Raw genomic sequence first — 22370 nt, 5'->3', positions numbered from 1 at the left:
ACTTGTAATCTGTACATTGCTGGTTGTGGAGTCATGATGGTTGAATAGTTACTGAGTTAGAGTGGCTGACTTGTAATCTGTACATTGCTGGTTGTGGAGTCATGATGGTTGAATAGTTAGAGTGGCTGACTTGTAATCAGTACATTGCTGGTTGTGGAGTCATGATGGTTGAATGTTAGAGTGGCTGACTTGTAATCTGTACATTGCTGGTTGTGGAGTCATGATAGTTGAATGGTTAGAGTGGCTGACTTGTTCTGTTGTCAAGTAAGTTGTTTTACCATGAGCCGTATGAATGGAATTCAACTAAATATTGTAAACACACAAAATAGAAAAGACCCCTTGAAAAGCTCTGTATATCGTTACTTGTATTGATTTATATGTTTATGCATTAAACTGTAGACAGTGGAGAAGACACTGTCTATGATTAAGCCATTGCTAGTAATAATTTGTGTTGTTATTGTTCACAGCATGTACAGTTACTATGTCAAGTCTATGTTATGTGCCAAGGACAAAGTAATCTGGCAAAAGAAGCAACACAGTGCAGGGTTTTTGTGGTAAGTATTCTTTACTTTACTGTAACGCTTAATATTTGTTACTTTTAATTTTGTGTATTGGAGAATTCATCAGTTCAAGTCTTCTGATTAGCTGAATACTTCATTGTTTATCATTAATGGTATGCTGTACACTGGCGTGATGTATGTATGTGTGTGTGTGTGTGTGTGTGTGTGTGTGTGTGTGTGTGTACGTACATATGTATGTGTGTGTGTGTGTCTCTGTCTGTTTGTCTGTGTGTATGTATGTACGACCTCAGTAGTATGGCTTACTCTTAAAGTTGGGCCTTTCTGCCATACAACCTCGGTCTGCAAAACCCATATCCGTGCTGTAAAGATTAATATTGACTGTCATTGTTTTTTTCAGACTGAGCTGGATATGTTTGCGAATAGAAATGAAGAGACACTCCTACAACTTGTTGGACAAAATCAGTTTGCTATCAAATCTGACTTTCGTGTTACCAACCTGCAGGATGGACTACAGATTGTCAATATGTCTGGCCCTAGATCAGGTACTTACATCTGTGAATGTATAATATTCATATTATATCAACATCTCAAAATAAAAGAATTAGAATTTGACTGATTTTGTCATATGTGTATCTCAAAACTTGAAAAACTTGATGAATGAACAAATCAGTAAATCAATCAATCAATCAATCAATCAATCAATCAATCAATCAATCAACCAATCAATCAATCAATTAGATTAGAGCTACAGTTACTGTGCCTCAGGCCGTCATCATTCTCATAACTTTTTGTGGTTTTCTTTTATCCATATGAAATCTGAAAATGATGTTCACAGTTCAATGTACTCACTGAATATCAACGAAAGCGATAATTTCAAAACACTTGAAGAATTGTGGTAATATACATTTCCCACCTTAAAACGTTTATTCAGCATAAATGACTGAACACAATAACTCTTAGACTATGTTTCTAAAATGGCTGTATAACTCCTTAGAAATGTATTTGACTGAAGTGTATAAACCCTGTATAGCAATATATAATTTGTAATTTTACATACATAATTTGTAATTTTACAAATTCCAATGTCTAATTTAGTTTTTGCAGATGAAAACGGTGGAAGGAAACGAGAGGGTAGAGGTTGGACTTTGCCTAGTATCAGTGATTGGGCACAGGAGATTATAGCTACTCATGAAGTATTTATGTATCCAGAATTATTACCTATATGTGGTATTGCCAAGTCTGTCAATAAAAAAGTCACCTTTGCAGAGGCAGAAGATAAGTAAGTGTAATTAATGCTTAACACCCAAACTCTTTTTAATAGTCAGCTAAAATTACAGGGTAGTTCTAGTTTCTCAAAGAGTTATTATGCCTTCTCAATGCATGTTTACATTCTAACTATTTTGATAAGCCAAAAGTACAGACCAGTGACTAGCTTATCAGAGTGTTCACATTCTAATTATTTTAATAAGCCAAAAGTACAGACCAATGACTAGCTTATCAGAGTGTTCACATTCTAACTATTTTAATAAGCCAAAAGTACAGACCAATGACTAGCTTATCAGAGTGTTCACATTCTAACTATTTTAATAAGCCAAAAGTACAGACCAATGACTAGCTTAGGCCAAAAAAAATTTATCTGGTTCTGGTGAGGGTAAACTTTCTAAAGTGGTGCGATGACGTGAATTTTTTTTTTTCCTAATTTTTTTTTTTTTTGCAAATTAGTAAATACACATTTTTTTGACACTTTACATACTCTGTTCTATCATATTTATCTCTTGAAAAACTTCCTTTTTCTTCGAAGCAGTTTAGGCTTTGTATTTAAGCAGTCTTGGCATATAGGGTAGATTTCAGCTGCTTGTTCTCCTGATATCAGGAATAAATAAGGACCGGGAAAGCAAAAATTATTGGGGGGAAAAAAGGATCGACGCGAGGCTATTCAAGACACGCATGCGCTGACCAGAACCAGATATATATATTTTTTTGGCCTTATCAGAGTGTTCACATTCTAACTATTTTAATAAGCCAAAAGTACAGACCAGTGACCAGCTTATCAGAGTGTTCACATTCTAACTATTTTAATAAGCCAATAGTACAGACCAGTGACTAGCTTATCAGAGTGTTCACATTCTAACCATTTTAATCAGCCAAAAGTACAGACCAGTGACTAGCTTATCAGAGTCTTCATATTCTAACTAGTTTGATAAGCCAATAGTACAGACCAGTGACTAGCTTATCAGAGTCTTCATATTCTAACTAGTTTGATAAGCCAAAAGTACAGACCAGTGACTAGCTTATCAGAGTCTTCATATTCTAACTAGTTTGATAAGCCAAAGGTACAGACCAGTGACTAGCTTATCAGAGTGTTCACATTCTAACTATTTTAATCAGCCAAAGGTACAGACCAGTGACTAGCTTATCAGAGTGTTCACATTCTAACTATTTTAATAAGCCAATAGTACAGACCAGTGACTAGCTTATCAGAGTGTTCACATTCTAACTATTTTAATAAGCCAAAAGTACAGACCAGTGACTAGCTTATCAGAGTGTTCACATTCTAACTATTTTAATAAGCCAATAGTACAGACCAGTGACTAGCTTATCAGAGTGTTCACATTCTAACTATTTTAATAAGCCAAAAGTACAGACCAGTGACTAGCTTATCAGAGTGTTTACATTCTAACTATTTTGATAAGCCAAAAGTACAGACCAGTGACTAGCTTATCAGAGTGTTTACATTCTAACTATTTTGATAAGCCAAAAGTACAGACCAGTGACTAGCTTATCAGAGTATTCACATTCTAACTATTTTGATAAGCCAAAAGTACAGACCAGTGACTAGCTTATCAGAGTGTTTACATTCTATTTTAATAAGCCAAAAGTACAGACCAGTGACTAGCTTCTATGTTAGTTTACTGGGCCAAAAGTATAAATATGTTCAGTGTTCAATTTCTCACATTTGTCACTGGACATTCAATTATCATTGCTTTCTTATTTTTGTATCAGAATGATATGTTTACAAACTGTGAGGTCATGAAAGAAACGCATGTCCTTTTTACAAATAAATGAACTGTCTGGAATTAATCTGGTATGTTTTAGTTTGCTAGCTTTAGGCCTGCACCAGTTCAAGGATTGTCAAAACTGGGCCAAGTTAATAGCACAGAATATGTTGCCAGTGAAGAAAGTTGAACAAATTAAGATTCGTGTCAAGAATTTATCAGCCCCACGAGCCAAAGATAATATAGTCAAGGTATAGTAACATTATATTCCTTTCTGTGTTAGTGTGTGAATCAATCTCTTTGTTTCAGCTAATATTGGATAGATTTGTCTATTTTAGCCAATTCTGAACAAATATTTTAGAATAATTCATTTGTTCAGCAAATACTTACAGGCATATTTCTCTGTTTGGTGAGTGCTTTTTGATGAACTTATTTATCAAACATTTTCAGATCCAAAACTTTAGGATAAACCTCTGTGCTTAACCAATGTTGATAGATTCAATCAACGAATCTTTCATTTTTTACACAGTTGTACAAAAGACATCACACTTTACCAACCCTGCCTGTATTTATTGAAAGTGTCGTGGATGGCTGTCAGGTAGTGCCACTACATCTACCTGGTAATCGTAAACCAGAATGGTTGAAGGTATGTATCAGTGGAAAAGTTACAACCGAGATCATAGTTTTGTGCAAAATACAGTCTAAGCAACATCATTATAAAGTTCATGAATTTAACTTAGTATTGCACCAAAATGTTTATCATTACAATTGAACCAGTTGTGGTCTTTTACTTTGACTCTGTTGTTTAGTTGAAGCATTATTGTAAATATGACTAAATGAAAGAGCTGTTTTTGGTTCAGGCAGAATGTTACAATTTAACTTTATTTGATGAAAACATTGCTTTGAATATAAATGCTTCAGACATTGTGTTCACTGTCTGAGATAACACCAACTGTTTCTGGTATTGGAAGTGATTGATTACAATGACATGATTATTACAAACAGTTTCTACAGCATTTTTTCTAAGAGAACAAATTGATGGTTGATTGAATTACAGTTATGTTGAGCAGACTGTACTTTTCATAGAAATATGATCTCAGTTGTATTCCACAGAATTGTAGTGTTTCTACTGTTAATATTCAAAGACTTGTACAATGTTATGCACTATGTCAAGCATTACTACTTTATTTCAGTACTATACATATACATATGTGAAGAGACTAAGTAAGACTAAAACTAAGTAAAAAATAATATCATTTTTCCAAATATTGATTTCTATGTAAGATTATATTTTATTGCTGAAAGTTTAAAGTCCTTTGTGGTAAAGCAGTGAACAAATCATTTGCTTGTTACAGTCATACTGTCACAATAATACTTGTAACCATGCCTTGAATTTGAAGAATTATAGACTATTCTACCCTACATGTACAGTGATTATTTTCTTCTTAGTTTTTTCATGGTAACATCTGAAAAATGATGGGTCATTGGTTAAAAAACTGTGAATGTGCGTGTACATGTCATCATGCGTACATGTTAGGTTGGTCATGTTTTCAGTTCATACTCATACTATTAACCATCAGGATACTGTAGAGAAATGACAATTTAAACTCAGAAGAAAACTATGACTGTCTCACATTTTAGTGATAAATTATATTGTATGCCAAGATACACACTTCTGAGGTCACTGTCGTACCATCAATGATGTTGTGGTTATCTTGTACACCTAGATACACACTTCTGAGGCCTCTGTCATACCATCAATGATGTTGTGGTTATCTTGTACACCTAGATACACACTTCTGAGGCCTCTGTCATACCATCAATGATGTTGTGGTTATCTTGTACACTTAGATACACACTTCTGAGGCCTCTGTCATACCATCAATGATGTTGTGGTTATCTTGTACACTTAGATACACACTTCTGAGGCCACTGTCGTACCATCAATGATGTTGTGGTTATCTTGTACACCTAGATACACACTTCTGAGGCCTCTGTCATACCATCAATGATGTTGTGGTTATCTTGTACACTTAGATACACACTTTTGAGGCCACTGTCGTACCATCAATGATGTTGTGGTTATCTTGTACACCTAGATACACACTTCTGAGGTCATTGTCATACCATCAATGATGTTGTGGTTATCTTGTACACCTAGATACACACTTCTGAGGTCTCTGTCATACCATCAATGATGTTGTGGTTATCTTGTACACCTAGATACACACTTCTGAGGCCACTGTCGTACCATCAATGATGTTGTGGTTATCTTGTACACCTAGATACACACTTCTGAGGCCACTGTCGTACCATCAATGATGTTGTGGTTATCTTGTACACCTAGATAGACACTTCTGAGTCCACTGTCATACCATCAATGATGTTGTGGTTATCTTGTACACCTAGATACACACTTCTGAGGCCTCTGTCATACCATCAATGATGTTGTGGTTATCTTGTACACTTAGATACACACTTCTGAGGCCACTGTCGTACCATCAATGATGTTGTGGTTATCTTGTACACCTAGATACACACTTCTGAGGTCATTGTCATACCATCAATGATGTTGTGGTTATCTTGTACACCTAGATACACACTTCTGAGGCCACTGTCGTACCATCAATGATGTTGTGGTTATCTTGTACACCTAGATACACACTTCTGAGGTCATTGTCATACCATCAATGATGTTGTGGTTATCTTGTACACCTAGATACACACTTCTGAGGTCATTGTCATACCATCAATGATGTTGTGGTTATCTTGTACACCTAGATAGACACTTCTGAGGCCACTGTCGTACCATCAATGATGTTGTGGTTATCTTGTACACCTAGATAGACACTTCTGAGTCCACTGTCATACCATCAATGATGTTGTGGTTATCTTGTACACCTAGATACACACTTCTGAGGTCTCTGTCATACCATCAATGATGTTGTGGTTTTCTTGTACACCTAGATACACACTTCTGAGTCCACTGTCGTACCATCAATGATGTTGTGGTTATCTTGTACACCTAGATACACACTTCTGAGTCCACTGTCGTACCATCAATGATGTTGTGGTTATCTTGTACACCTAGATACACACTTCTGAGTCCACTGTCGTACCATCAATGATGTTGTGGTTATCTTGTACACCTAGATGCACACTTCTGAGTCCACTGTCGTACCATCAATGATGTTGTGGTTATCTTGTACACTTAGATACACACTTCTGAGGCCTCTGTCATACCATCAATGATGTTGTGGTTATCTTGTACACCTAGATACACACTTCTGAGTCCACTGTCGTACCATCAATGATGTTGTGGTTATCTTGTACACCTAGATACACACTTCTGAGGCCTCTGTCGTACCATCAATGATGTTGTGGTTATCTTGTACACCTAGATACACACTTCTGAGTCCACTGTCGTACCATCAATGATGTTGTGGTTATCTTGTACACCTAGGTACACACTTCTGAGTCCACTGTCGTACCATCAATGATGTTGTGGTTATCTTGTACACCTAGATACACACTTCTGAGTCCACTGTCGTACCATCAGTGATGTTGTGGTTATCTTGTACACCTAGATGCACACTTCTGAGGTCTCTGTCATACCATCAATGATGTTGTGGTTATCTTGTACACCTAGATACACACTTCTGAGGTCTCTGTCATACCATCAATGATGTTGTGGTTATCTTGTACACCTAGATACACACTTCTGAGGCCTCTGTCATACCATCAATGATGTTGTGGTTATCTTGTACACCTAGATACACACTTCTGAGGCCTCTGTCATACCATCAATGATGTTGTGGTTATCTTGTACACCTAGATAGACACTTCTGAGGTCTCTGTCATACCATCAATGATGTTGTGGTTATCTTGTACACCTAGATACACACTTCTGAGGCCTCTGTCATACCATCAGTGATGTTGTGGTTATCTTGTACACCTAGATACACACTTCTGGGGCCACTCTCATACCATTAGTGATATTGTGATTATCTTTTAATCCTGCCATCCTGTCAATTTTTAAAATTATTTTTCTGGATCGAACAAATATAGGGTCGGTAAGGTCATGAGAAACACAGAAATAAAAAAGGCCACCCTTACCAGTTTTAAAATAAGTCACACATCATGTTGAAGGATGACATGTTATATTACAATGTCTTTTATTTCAGACGTATGAAAAACAACAGGAATTCAAAAGAATAAAAGAAGAGAAAGAGAAACAGGAAAAAGAAGAGAAAGAGAGAATGGAGAATAGAGACAATATTGGAGTAAATGAAGGCAGTATTCTAGTGAATGAACCAGGACATAGTAATCGGAAATTATGTCTGCCTGCATTGAATAAAGGACGGAAACCAGACAGTTTTTATCAACAGATCCTAGGTGCACCAGAACTCAATAAACCTCTCATAGCAAAACCAATCCTACCTAAAGGTGGTATGGCAATGGTATCCAATATTAAAGTCAATACAATGCCAAAGCGAGGTAAAGTCAAAATTAGGAAACAGATGCCCAAGCCAAGTCAGATAGCACCAGCTGTTTCTATGATATCAGCAATGCCTGGGTCTATCTCACTACAGCCTGCTGTACCAACTATTATTACTGTCCCCTCTATGTGTCCTATCACCATGGCAAATACAACCACTGTTCAACTTGGCACTGTAGCTGCAACATCAACACTAGTAACTCAAAGTATAGGTAAACCTGTACAACTGCTTCCCAACAGAATAACAGAAATCCCCAAATCAACACCAATTGTAATTTCTCCAGTCAAGATTGCATCACCTCCAACCATTATAGTTGGTGCACCTTCACCAAAAGTTGCAGAATCAAGGATGGATATGTCTAAGGTACTGACACCTACTACTACAACAAACTCTGATATCAAATCATCACAGCCAGCAATCCAAGCTGCCGCAGCAACACTTGCCAAGCATGGACAGTCTGTTGTGGAAACAGGTCTGTCACCAGTTGAATTTGTTTCCCAAACAAAAATGACACATGCTGAACTGATGAAATCTGATTCCAAAACAACAACAACAACAACAACAACAACGACAACAACAACAACAAAAACAACGTCTGTAATCACATCGTCTTTGCTGACAAAACCAATTCCGCTAGTAGACAATGTAACAAAATCAGCCAATACAAGTAAAAAAATAGACACATCTACTTGTGCTGTAATAGAATTGGACAGAGATGTTGAAAACAAAATAACTACTAAACCCAATGACAGTATCCATAAGACCAACAGTGATGGTGATAGATTAAGACAGTGTGATGAGCAGCACACTGGGAGAGATTTGAAAACAAGTCATATAACTGATGACATTCAAATAACAGGACAAGATTTTAACACAGGGACAGATATTAAAACAAAGCCTATGTCTGACATAAGTGGAAGTGGACAGACTTTATCCAGAGACAAATTGTCACCACTTGATGTGGACAGGAGCAGAACTGATGCAGTCAGTGATAATTTTGATGCTGACAAGAACAGTGATGGTGTCGTCAATGATAATTATGATGTGAACAGGAGGAATACAAGTGGTGTTGCCGATGGTAACATCAATGATGGTGTTGTCAATGACAACTATGATGTGAACAGGAGGAATAAAAGTGGTGTTGCCAATGGTAACATCAACGATGGTGTTGTCACTGACAACTATGATGTGAACAGGAGGAACACAAGTGATGTTGCCAATGGTAACATCAGTATTGATAGGAACAGACCTAATGATGTCCACGATACTTTTGATGTTGACAAGATTGACTTTGATGAGATGGATGATAATGATAGGTCAGCATCTGATAATGAAGAAGAAACAAATGACATTGCTATGGAAACAAGCTACCATGATACAGGTAGTGGTTGTCATCATGAAAGTGATAACATTGATGCAAATGATGATGTGCTATTGCTTGACAAAGATGATGTTGGAGATGACAATACTGATTCTAACCCAGACATCAACTTGATGAAACCCAAGTCGTCTACTGCTAGTATCAGAAGTAAACGAGTAAAGACAAAGTTTCGTAAAGATCTTGAATCGACCATAATGTTACTACAACCAGGCCTCATTGATAAAGACATGGTGAGTTTACAATCAAATTACACTTGTAATTTGTCAGTTTACTGCAGTGTATGTAGTTGCAGCACAAGAATCCCTTTCTCATTTGCTAGCTTGTAAGTCACCAGTGTAATGCCGAACTAACCTGTAGTTTAAACATCAGGTCAGTGTCAACATTTGCTAAGTTGTTGAGGTGTTAGTGTCATTCTAGTGTTTACACTCAGCACATCCGATGAACCTTGGGTCTAGCACAAGTCAAGTTATTACCCAGCAGTACTAAAAACTAGTGTATACATTTAGAATTGCTGTATGTGATGAGATAATACCAACTGAAGGAAAACTAGAAAATGGTGCCATTGACTTACATGGCAAACACTTGATATGAGAAGTAAAGTGTAAACTATCAGACACTGCCAAAGTTGATTTCTTGTATTTTCATTTGTCATTTATTTTCAGAGTGAAGAGAAAGATAATGCTCTTGCCCAAGCCTTTTTGACAAGAGTTAAGGCAAGTACTGGTATCGTCAATTTGAAAGACTGAAAGATCTCGCTGTTCACATTCCCATAATTACTTGTTATTATATTTATTGAGTGATTAGAGGGAGAGGGAGGAGCACAGTGGGAAATCATTGAGTTTTAGACAAGGTTGCTGGCATGAAATAGTATGATCACATTCACTTTACTCAGGGGCAGATTTAAAAAAAAATTTGTCAGAATATGACAGAACCCCTTGACATGTGAGTGCTAGTGTGGCGTACTAGGGGTATAGTGTTTACGGTGTTCTCTGCAGCCTACTTTCATGGATGTAGGAAGTGCAGGTGCAGCAGAAAACACTGCTAACACAAGTTATACCTCCTGAGTACCAACACTGACACTCACACTCCATAAAGTGCTGGCACAACAGGATCATAGAGAAACTACACATGTGTATATTTAGCAATGGTATTATTAGTACAATGTTTACCTGGAACAGCATTATTCAGTAAAAACCATACATTCAATTTTTTGTAGAAGGAATCATGACTACTCAGTTTGCGTGTCATTCGCATACATGTATGCAATCATGTTTTCAGTATTGCACTGTAGTGTAAATACCACTAGTATGTGTATGTACAGTTACAAGTAAACACTGGTACATATGTAATCATATTTTATCTTCTAAACCAGCATTAAAACTCATTATCGATCTGAATGTTTTTCCAGTGTTCTGTACCCATAAATTATTATTGGCAACAGGATCTTAGAGAAACTACACAATGTGTAAATTTAGCAATAGCATAGGGTGAATTTATACTCACTTCAAAGTACAAATGAATGTGAATATGATACTAGATAAAAGTAGTTATTATGGAGAAGATGATTTCTTAGTTGGACTATGTCACTTTAAAATAGTCACAGCTAATGTAGATATCTATTCATACTATCACACTAATCCTACATTGGTTCTTTGTTGCAGGAGGTTCTTTGGGACAAACCAAACAACTACAAATGCTTCTTGGAAATTTTGTGTGCATTTGGAGAAAACAAGCAACCTATCGCAGAAGTAAATATTATTTAAAATAATACCTTTAAGAAATGTTATATATATTGTCTGTAGATTGCTCTAGTCATAGTTTATCAGGAACACAGACTAGTTAGAGATATATTTAGTATTTCTTATCTTGCCAATATAAAATGAATAAAGATATTAAGATAAGTTAGTAGTCCAAAATATAACTGAAATATGATTGGTGTGTGTGTGTGTGTGTGTGTGTGTGTGTGTGTGTGTGTGTGTGTGTGTGTGTGTGTGTGTGTGTGTGTGTGTGTGTGTGTGTGTGTGTGTGTGCGCGCGCACGCATGTGTGTGGGTGGGTGGGTGGGTATTTATATATGTGTGTATGTGTCTGTTTATTTGTGTGTGTGTGTTAGCATCTGTAAGTGCCTGTGTTTGTGTGCTTTCATGTACATGTATGTGTGAAGGTATTTTGAATCAACACCAATTATTTTCACAAATTAAATCATTTATTACAGCTGTATGGAAAGTTGGAACTGATTCTAAATGAGTGGCCAGGGTTGATAGAAGACTTTACTTGTTTCTTAACAGCAGAGCAAGCCTTAGAATGTGGTCTGGTAAGTCAACCATTTCTTTATGCATAATTAGTCCCCGTCGGACAAAGTCTGGGACGGGGACTTATGGATGGGTTCCGTCTGTCCATCCATCCGTCCGTCTGTCCGCAGCCGTTTCTTGGAGATGGCTGTACTGATTTTTTTCAAACTTGGTACAGGGGCAACATACAATGGCATACATATGCACGTCAATTTGTTTCATGATACGATCCAATATGGCCGCCTAGCAGCCATTTTAATTGTTTTCCCTGTCTAAAGCCATAACTCAGACATGCATGAACAGATCTCATTCAAAGTTGGTATTAGGACAGTGTTCTATGACATACATGTGCATATTCATTGTTGTCATGATACGATCCAATATGGCCACCTAGCAGCCATTTTTTTGTGAATTTTCCATGTCCAAAGCCATAACTCAGATATGCTTGAACAGATCTCATTCAAAGTTGGTATTAGGACAGTGTTCTATGACATACATGTGCATATCCATTTTCGTTGTGATATGATCCCCCATACCCGACCCATCCTTTATTGTTGTAGGCATGTTCCATGTCCAACAAGCAGACGCAACATATCTAAATCTGTTTGATTTAGGTTCACAAGTGTTGTTGCGTGATCAGAGTAGTGATAATTCCTTAGTCATAGCGGGGACTATGTCATTCTCAATGACTTGTTATAGTATATAAAGTGTAGTTGACAGTGGTACAGTCTCTGTGCCATTATGGTCCACCTGTGAGAGCTGTACAGATTAAAGACCCATGTCAGATTAGGGTTGATGTTGAAAACTGTGCAACAGTGCTGTAGAAAAAGTGGATCCAGTTGGCCAAAATTAAGGACTGTTTTGTGGTAACCGTTCTATAATGAAATAGTTGAGATTCCAGAAATAGTCACCATTTAGTACTATACTCCTTGCACTTATCTAAATACTGATTTTTTCTCTCTATGTTTACAGTTCATGAGTCATCTGGAATTTTTGAAAGCAAGGACATTCCTGAGAGAGATTGAGATATATTTTCAGAAACAACCAAACCATTACCAGAAGATATTAAAAGTATTTAAACAGTGGGGAGGAGGTGGTGGAGAAAAGGACTACAGTGAGGTGAGTTAATTTTACAGTGGGGAGGTGGTGGAGGGAGGGGCTATGTTGAGTTGAGTTACGTTTACAGTTGGGGAGATGTTGGAGAGGGGGACTATAGTGAGACAAGCTACTTTTACAATGGGGAGGTGTTGGAGAGAGGGGCTATGTTGAGTTGAGTTACGTTTACAGTTGGGGAGATGTTGGAGAGGGGGACTTTAGTGAGACAAGCTACTTTTACAATGGGGAGGTGTTGGAGAGAGGGGCTATGTTGAGTTGAGTTACGTTTACAGTTGGGGAGGTGGTGGAGAGAGGGACTTAGTGAGGCAAGTTACGTTTACAGTTGGGGAGGTGGTGGAGAGAGACTATAGTGAGGCAAATTACTTTTACGATGGGGAGGTGTTGGAGAGAGGGGCTATGTTTAGGTGACATGCATTGACACTTGGGGAGGTGGTGGAGAGAGACTATGTTGGAGTGAGTCATGTTCATGCCATGTTGTTGGGGAGGATGGGCTGGAGAGGGGGGCTATGTTGAGGTGAGTTGAGTTGAGTTTTTTTCCTAAGACTGGACAAAATCAGTTCTAGGTTGTTACAGTATACAATGAACCTGTTAGATGATACATTTGACCCATCTTCCATTATAATGTAACCACAATGTCCTGACAATGACACAGTAACAACAACTTCTTGTATGACTTCTTGATTGCAGCTGAAGAATACAGTTCTTCCATTACTTCGTGGTCAACCACATCTTGAACAAGAATTTATGCAGTTGATGCCAACAGCCAGACCATCAGAGAGTCACATGACAGACTTTGAAGAAATCAATTGGGAAGATAGAGATGATTATGAGGTAAATCATAGCTACTAGGCCCTGACCTGACCTTGACTTTCAAGATAAAATGTCTATTTTCAGTTTATTTTATTTTGAATGTGAGCATAACTTTACATCATCCATGAGTTCTCAGATATAGCTGTGACTTTTACTATGGCCAGTATGTATGTATGTATGTATGTATGTATGTATGTATGTATGTATGTACGTACGTACGTACGTACGTACGTACGTACGTACGTACGTACGTACATACGTACGTACGTACATACATACATACATACACACATACACACACATACATACATACATACATATATACATACACACATACACGCACACACACATGTACACACACGTGCATGCATGCACGCACGCATGCATGCACACACACACACACACACACACATACCGGTACATACATACATACATACATACATACATACATACATACATACATACATACATACATACATACATACATACATACATAGACACATACATATACATGTACATGCATACACACAAACACACACACACACACACACATGCATGTACTAAATACACACAGGATATTATAGTTTGTATATTATTATTAACTTCCCAGTGTAATAGTGATTGATTTATAACTGCATTACATATCTGACTTCTTTGCCAAATACTGAATTCAGGTGGTTGATTGTTCAGGAAACCTATTCAAAGTTTAACTGAGAGGATCTAATCCTGTCATATCTCATTAAATTAACAGTTTAAATCTACTCATAATTATCCTGTCTGTCTTTCAACAAAACCTGAAAGTAAACCATTGTGTAATATGTCATGTCTTGCATGGGTGCTAATATTGGTATTTGCCCATTTCTATTTTTTCCTTTCCATTACAGCATGATGGTTTTGAGGAGATAGAATTACCAGAGAGTGATGAGGAAAAACAGAATACTAAAAACAAATTACTGAGGAAGACAAGTGGGAAGGTAATGTCCAGTAAACTTTTTCTACTCAGTCCACTATTGTAGGGCCATGTCAAAGTCAACCTTTTAGTGTATTTTATCAGATATAAAGTTATTACTCTGGTATTCCAGGCTTCAGTTTACTAAGAGAGACACAAACTAAAACTGTTGTTACAGTTCCAACATGTTGATCCAATATTGATAAGCAATTGAATAGGTGTTGGTTTAATTACAGCCTCAGTAGGGAGGTTTTCTGAAAACTGGTTTCATAAGCTTATATAGTGTACTGTTTTGGGACTGCCAATGTTTACACTCTCTTGATAACAGACTGATTAGATTTGCACAACAGAGGAACCGCTATAACCCACTGGTGTAATCCACCACATCAAACAACTTACAATAGTTTTAGTTTGTATCTCTCTTAGTAAACCGAAGCTTGGATTACCAGAGTTGTAAAGTGGATAGGCCTAGTATATATCAATAGTTGACTTACTGGTTTCAAGATGTATACATAAGATGACATCACTTCTGTTGTTATGTTTAACCCTTTATTACATATTCATTATATAACATTGTGAAATAATGGAAAGACATGTTGACCTCTTTAATTGTGAATGATTGTATATAGAACAAAGACTACATGTCATCAATGACAGAGGTGGATTTTACTGGTAAACCCTGGGTATGGGACAGGTGACAACCTTCTCCCTGAGTATTACATGCATAGCGCATATGCAGAATACATGGTATTGTATGGAAAGACATGCTATGCATCTTGAAACTGTCAACAGGTCTATTCAAAGTAGAACCTACAGTTTATATAACAGATAGGTAGAGGAGCAGTACAATATAGTTTCTATGGAACAGTGAAAAAAATGCCATCAATTTACAGTGTTATATTATATCGCCAGTCCAGAGATACATACATTAACACTGAATAACTAAATCAAGGTCCGTAGTACAATGTAGACGGATTGAAACATTGCATTCGTTTCCAATTTACCATTCCAAAGTAACTATATTTTACTGTCCTATTGATTCTTGGAACCATGGACAATATATTCTCAACAGATAGGTAATTTTAGAAAATAAACCTTTCACTTAGTTAACTCAGTGCAATGTTGTATCTCTCTAGTCCTAGTAAGAATTGAAAGTGTTTTGATAATTAGAATAACATGAATAAGTCTTCATATGAAACAAATATTACACAGAAAAATGTTGAGACCATAACTGCACTCCTCTAATTGTGAAAGTGAAGGTAGTTTGATGGTTCTTATAAATTTTGTTTTTGTATTAGTTAACATGTCATTATTATTATTTTGTGCAGTATGATCCATGGAAGTTAGCCAACACTGAAACACATGGTACAAGAGAATGTCAGTGTCATTGTCACCAATCATCACATGACCCACGTGTTCAAAGGAAAGCCAGACACTGTGTACTGTGTAACCCAGCATTACAGGTAAGGTTATCACATGACCCACATGTTCAAAGGAAAGCCAGACATTGTGTACTCTGTAACCCAGCATTACAGGTAAGGTTATCACATGACCCACATGTTCAAAGGAAAGCCAGACACTGTGTACTGTGTAACCCAGCATTACAGGTAAGGTTATCACATGACCCACATGTTCAAAGGAAAGCCAGACACTGTGTACTGTGTAACCCAGCATTACAGGTAAGGTTATCACATGACCGAAACATGCATGACCCACATGTTCAAAGGAAAGCCAGACATTGTGTACTGTGTAATCCGGCCTTACAGGTAAGGTTATCACATGACCCACATATGTTCAAAGGAAAGCCAGACATTTTGTACTGTATAATCCGGCCTTACAGGTAAGGTTATCACATGACCCACATATGTTCAAAGGAGAGCCAGACATTTCAGTGATAAACCCAGATACACACTTATGATGTCACCATATTACCATCAGATGAGAATCTACAGCTGATAAAAAAAAATAAACAATTCATATTTCAACATTTCACTAATTTGTGTAATCTCCATTGTGTTGTACCATTATGTTGTATTCATTGATTTTCACCAAGGTGTTAATATTATATGTACAGTAAGACTTGTAAAGACTAGAGGCAAGATTGTGAAGGACATGACAAATAACTGATAGAGCTAATATAATGCCATGTCATGCCTTGTGAATAAATGAATACTTCTGAATCAATATATTAACTTTATACTCAGTAAAATTTATTTTTTTAAAATTAACAAATTTGAACCTGGTTTATACTACGGCCTACTTTTCAAAATTGTTTACTAATTAAAGATAGACATAAACTAAAACTGTCACAGCATGTTGATATAACAGTGATAAGCTATTGAATGAATGTTTGTTTATAGTCTCAGTAGGGAGTTCAAGTTCCATAGACTTGCGATGTAGCGTTTTGAGACTTCCATGTTTACACTATCTTGATCACAAATTGATAAGAATTGTACAACAGGGGAACCACTATCACTCACTTGTGTAATCTGCCACATTGAAGAACAATAGATTTAATCTATCTTGGAAAACTGAAGATTCGATTACCAGCTTGATTCTATGTATCTACAACTGAAAGCTTGTCCTCAAACCATACAGTAGAGAATGTATCGATTTAACAATTATTTAACTTATTTCATCTTTTAAATAGCTCAACAGAGCAGAATTAGCAAAGACTGTCTTGCAGGCCAGATCTATGAATATTGGTGAAGCCAACAAGAAGAAACAAGTCAAGAAAATATTTGAACGTCAGTTGAGAGATGATATGACGGAAGATGAAGGTATAGATGAACCATGTCAGGAGGTGTCAGAAACATGTGTAAATAATCTCTCTGAAATGTGTGATAATCTGGCAGATTTGTTGAATGAAGCCTCTGATAGTGGTAGTTTCAGACATTTACTGAGAGGAGATAGTGAAGATAACTCGCAGACCACAGATAGCGATAGTGATCAGGGAAATGATAGTTCTAATAATAGTTGTGAAATGCCATCTTGCTATCATCAGGACTCACACACTACATTGCTAAGTAGTGGCATTGATCGCAGTGCCACAAACTCACCTATTGAATACTCCAGAACAGTTAGTGCAGAAACAGCTGCTGAACCAGCCTCTGATAGAATAGTCCTTAAGATCTCTATGAACTGTTCACGATCTAACTCACCAACATTAAAGACTGGAGAACTTGGCGCCAATGATGAACTTGATGCCAATGATAGTAGCGACGTTAGGCAAGATCAGAGTACAAATTCAGAGTGCAATACCAGAAGTGATAGCCCAGAAGACAGTGATAACCACAGTCCTGGGAAAACACTCTGTAAGAACAAAGAGTCGGAACAGACATCAAACTTGGATGGTAAGAAAGTTGTCAATACCACAGACAGGAGAAGTAAACGGGATGACACTATACCGGTATATGAGAGAAATGAAAGTCAAGGAATAGGTGATAGCACACCTGTTGCAGTGAGTGACAATGCTGAAGTTACAGCAAAAAACAGTGCTGACGTTAAAGTCAATGACAGTGCTGAAGTTACAGCAAAAGACAATGGTGAAGTTACAGTCAATGACAGTGCTAAAGTTACAGCAAAAAACAGTGCTGAAGTTAAAGTCAATGACAGTGCTGAAGTTACAGTAAAAAACAGTGCTGAAGTTACAGTAAAAAACAGTGCTGAAGTTACAGTAAAAGACAGTGCTGAAGTTAAAGTCAATGACAGTGCTGAAGTCAATGACAGTGCTGAAGTTACAGTGAAAGACAGTACTGAAATTACAATCAATGACAGTGCTGAAGTTACTGTAAAAGACAGTGCTGATGTTACAGTAAGTGACAGTGCTGAAGTTAAAGCCAATGACAGTGCTGAAGTTACAGTAAAAGACAATGCTGAAGTCAATGACAGTGCTGAAGTTACAGTGAAAGACAGTACTGAAATTACAATCAATGACAGTGCTGAAGTTACTGTAAAAGACAGTGCTGATGTTACAGTAAGTGACAGTGCTGAAGTTAAAGCCAATGACAGTATGGATGCTACGGTAAATAAAACTGCTGAAATAGATGACAATGACACTGAAATTAACAGTGATAAAGTTACAGTTGATGACAGTAAAGTTATATTTGATAACAATGAAGTTACAGTCAAAAACAGTGAAGTAACAGTTGATAACAGTGAAGTAACAGTTGATAACAGTGAAGTAACAGTTGATAACAGTGAAGTAACAGAAGTCGGTGACATTACAGTAGATGAGAGTGAAGTTACCGTAGATAAGAGTGAAGTGATTGCTAATCAAGGCAAAGAAGTAGTGGCTAGCACAGAAGAAGACAGTGAGAATTCAACACTAAATGCCAAAAATATCTCTAAAGGTGAAGATGGAAGAGTAACAATTACATGGACAAGGTGGGTATACAGGTGTAGTTGGTGTCACATAGGTGTTCTAACTCAGGATTGGTACATGTACATGGGTTTGAGATACGTCACACACAGTAGGTTTTCTAACTTGAGGGGGTACATCAGAGTACATTTGTTTTGGTAGATGTCACGTTTGGTATTTGAACTGAAGAGTTCGGGAGACTTTTCAAAGTCATAAGTGTTTTAATTTTAGATGGTTACATAAAATTGGGAGACCTCATAAATGTTTTAACTTTAGCTAGGTGGGTACATTGGATTGGGAGACCTCTCATAGGTGTTCTAACTTAGGATTGGGAGAACTCTCATAGGTGTTCTAACTTTAGGTAGGTACATGGGATAAGGAGAACTCTCATAGGTGTTCTAACTTTAGGCAGGTACATGGGATAAGGAGAACTCTCATAGGTGTTCTAACTTTAGGCAGGTACATGGGATAAGGAGAACTCTCATAGGTGTTCTAACTTTAGGCAGGTACATGGGATAAGGAGAACTCTCATAGGTGTTCTAACTTTAGGTAGGTACATGGGATAAGGAGAACATACTAGGTGTTTTAAGTTGAAGGTACAGTACAGGTTTATCTCATTGTACAGATTTAGCAATTTTTCCAACCTAACACTAGTCCAGACAGTCTTTTGAATTAGTTGTCATTCTTTTAACATCAGTCATTTCAAGTGTGATAATAGATGATAGATAGATAGCAGAGGAGAATTAATCAGCTTACTTAACAAAACCATACTAAAGCAAGTACATTTATAATTTATGTATCACCATTCAACTGCCAATAGCTGTGTATACGTGTACTTTGACCTTCAACTCCAACATGAATCAGGATTAATGTTTAAGTGAACACTCTCAAAAAAAAACTGACCATAGTTAAAGATACCATAGGGATCAAATCACCCTGAAAGTCACAGATATTGCACCTCATGAAGTCAGTCACTTATTGACACTTTTGTTATACAGGGATGATGATCGATTGCTACTACAGTATTGTCAAACTTTAGGACCAACTCAAGAGACATATCAAAGAGTTGCTGATGAAACAGGAGGCAATAAAACAGTTGAACAGGTGGGTGATCCTTGACATCATACAGAAATGTGTGTCATCTAAGGATATTGATGAAACAGATTTGCAATTTTATGATGTTTAACATATTTAATAATTTGCGCAATTTATTGTGATTGAAATCAAATACAGATATGTGATATTAGTTCTGTTCATTTATTTGGTTTTATACTTGATAAGAATGCAAACAACATAAATCAGAAAGTGGAGGAGCTTTGGTGGCAAATGGTAAAATGACAAATTATTGGGTAATATTTCAATGTTTCTCTCACCATGTACCAGGCCAATAGGTTAGGTCCAATGCAGTTTAGTTATTCTGTATTTCAATGGTTTGCCATGAGGTAACAAAGTGTCTGATGGACTGATCCATATGTCTTTCTCAGTGTCAGCCAGCCTGTCTCTCTTGTTTTCTTCTTTTGACAAATTGTATTGTTCCAACTCAATATTTTCTATGATGTCCATTTTACCAAAAGAGAACAGTACACACAATTTCATAACAGTTGTATATATCAGTGATTATTGCACCGGTGCACGTGCATACTAGTTTTATTTTCACTGCAAAAAATGTTCTTGCAAACTTGATTTGCACACGATGGCACAGTGTCATTATTATGGAAATTTACTGTTTCAGATAAACATGTACATTGTAATAGCAACAGAACCCTGTGCCACAGGGGGTATTTGCACTTATGCTTGTAGTGTTCTCTGCTGCACTTTCACTTACTATCCTTGTGAAAGTATGGCTACAGAGAACATTGCAAGCACTCATGCCAATTCCCCTAGTGTGCCACACTTGCACTCACCCATCATAAGTTCTTCTGTATCTAGTATGCTATTTTTTTTTGCAATTAGAAATGTAATGTTTTTCTTTCATGTCTTGATAGGTTGAGGAACGGTTTCAAATTTTGATGCAATTATTCCAGGAAGCAACTGAAAATAATTGAAAGAGTTGAGATCTTTTAAGTTTGTTGGTGAATGCAGATTACTTCATGAATGTCCATTGTAAGTGGTTCAAACATGTCTGTGTGCAGACTTTGTAAAGTGCATATCAACCCAAATCTTCAACCATAATGTATGGAGATATTACTGTTATGAAGACTTCAGTATACACTAGTGTTCAATTCAATTGAACTGTGCGGAGATATATATAATTGATATATAGACTGCAGCATACACTAATGTTCAAGTGAAGTGTATGGAGATATAACTGTTATAAAGACTGCATCATACACTAATGTTAAACTGAACTGTATGGAGATATGACTATTATAAAGACTGCAGCATACACTGATGTTAAACTGAACTGTATGGAGATATGACTGTTATAAAGACTGCAGCATACACTGATGTTAAACTGAACTGTATGGAGATGTGACAGGCATAAAGACTGCAGCATACACTAGTGTTAAACTTAACTTGAAGACTGCAGCATACACTAATGTTCAACTGAACTGTCTGAAGATATGACTTACAAAGACTGTAATGTTCAACTGAACTATATGGACATGTGACTGTTATTAAATGATTGATTGAGCTACAGTCGACAGCATCATATGGTGATCTGACTGTTGTACATTGTAAATATTCAATGATTGTAAATCATGTTTAAAACTAAATAATCATTCATTTCTTTTTGTTTAGATAATTATTTTGTAATTGTTGTACATATGAATATTATTGCCTTAAGTATATTGCAAATAATTACAATATCCAAGCGAGAACAGAAAGCAATATGCTTCACCTTTCTATTTGATTGTTTGCAAAAAACACAGATTTGTTAGCTTTAATACCACTTGTGCAGGTAACAACAGTATAAACTTTCACTGCCACTCTATTTTGTTAGAGAACCATAAATATTAAAAAAATATTGTAACAAATGCAGTGTAACTGTAACATTTCCATTATGTAACATGAGAGACAAGTGATAGGGAAGGGGGTATGTTGTTTTGCTGAGAATCCAATATTAGTAGCATATTTACAAACAGATAATAAATTGTGTTTTCTGTAGAAAGGGATGGGAGGACGAACTAGTTATTACATTTGTTTGAAGTGGAGTGCAAATACCTGATTTGAGAAATGAATTTTGATAATTGAGTATATGATACCCAGAATGTCAATACATGCAAGACGTGAACATTGAGAATTCTCCTGGTATGAAAGGAATTAGATGTCTTATCTCAAAGTTATTACATGTAATTACATGTACAACAACAATTAAATCATGGTATATCAGCTATGATGAAACACAGTGACTGTGTATTAGTTACAATGAAACATAGTGTATTAGCCACAATGAAACCAAGTTTATCAGCTACAAGGGAACACTATAGTATAGAAATACTGTAAC

The 22370-nt window shown here is 36.6% G+C and overlaps 1 protein-coding gene across 1 annotated transcript in view; it reads left to right on the top strand.

The window, feature by feature from the left end:
• Positions 1 to 21570, top strand: part of LOC144443626 (GON-4-like protein) — a 38447-nt gene extending 16877 nt beyond the window's left edge. The window contains exons 11-28 of the mRNA XM_078133169.1: positions 468 to 554; positions 919 to 1063; positions 1626 to 1800; positions 3618 to 3768; positions 4047 to 4163; positions 7702 to 7749; positions 7906 to 8488; positions 8720 to 9631; positions 10067 to 10110; positions 11059 to 11145; positions 11612 to 11710; positions 12660 to 12806; positions 13491 to 13634; positions 14498 to 14587; positions 15891 to 16025; positions 17213 to 18948; positions 19921 to 20026; positions 20908 to 21570. Coding sequence (XP_077989295.1) covers positions 468 to 554; positions 919 to 1063; positions 1626 to 1800; positions 3618 to 3768; positions 4047 to 4163; positions 7702 to 7749; positions 7906 to 8488; positions 8720 to 9631; positions 10067 to 10110; positions 11059 to 11145; positions 11612 to 11710; positions 12660 to 12806; positions 13491 to 13634; positions 14498 to 14587; positions 15891 to 16025; positions 17213 to 18948; positions 19921 to 20026; positions 20908 to 20967 — 4866 coding nt within the window. The 3' untranslated portion in view covers positions 20968 to 21570. The remainder of the gene's footprint in view (positions 1 to 467; positions 555 to 918; positions 1064 to 1625; positions 1801 to 3617; positions 3769 to 4046; positions 4164 to 7701; positions 7750 to 7905; positions 8489 to 8719; positions 9632 to 10066; positions 10111 to 11058; positions 11146 to 11611; positions 11711 to 12659; positions 12807 to 13490; positions 13635 to 14497; positions 14588 to 15890; positions 16026 to 17212; positions 18949 to 19920; positions 20027 to 20907) is intronic.
• The last annotated feature ends 800 nt before the right edge of the window (positions 21571 to 22370 follow it).

This window comes from Glandiceps talaboti, chromosome 12 (assembly GCF_964340395.1).
Source record: "Glandiceps talaboti chromosome 12, keGlaTala1.1, whole genome shotgun sequence".
Lineage (NCBI taxonomy): Eukaryota > Metazoa > Hemichordata > Enteropneusta > Spengelidae > Glandiceps > Glandiceps talaboti.
This window is presented reverse-complemented; position numbering and strand designations above follow the sequence as displayed.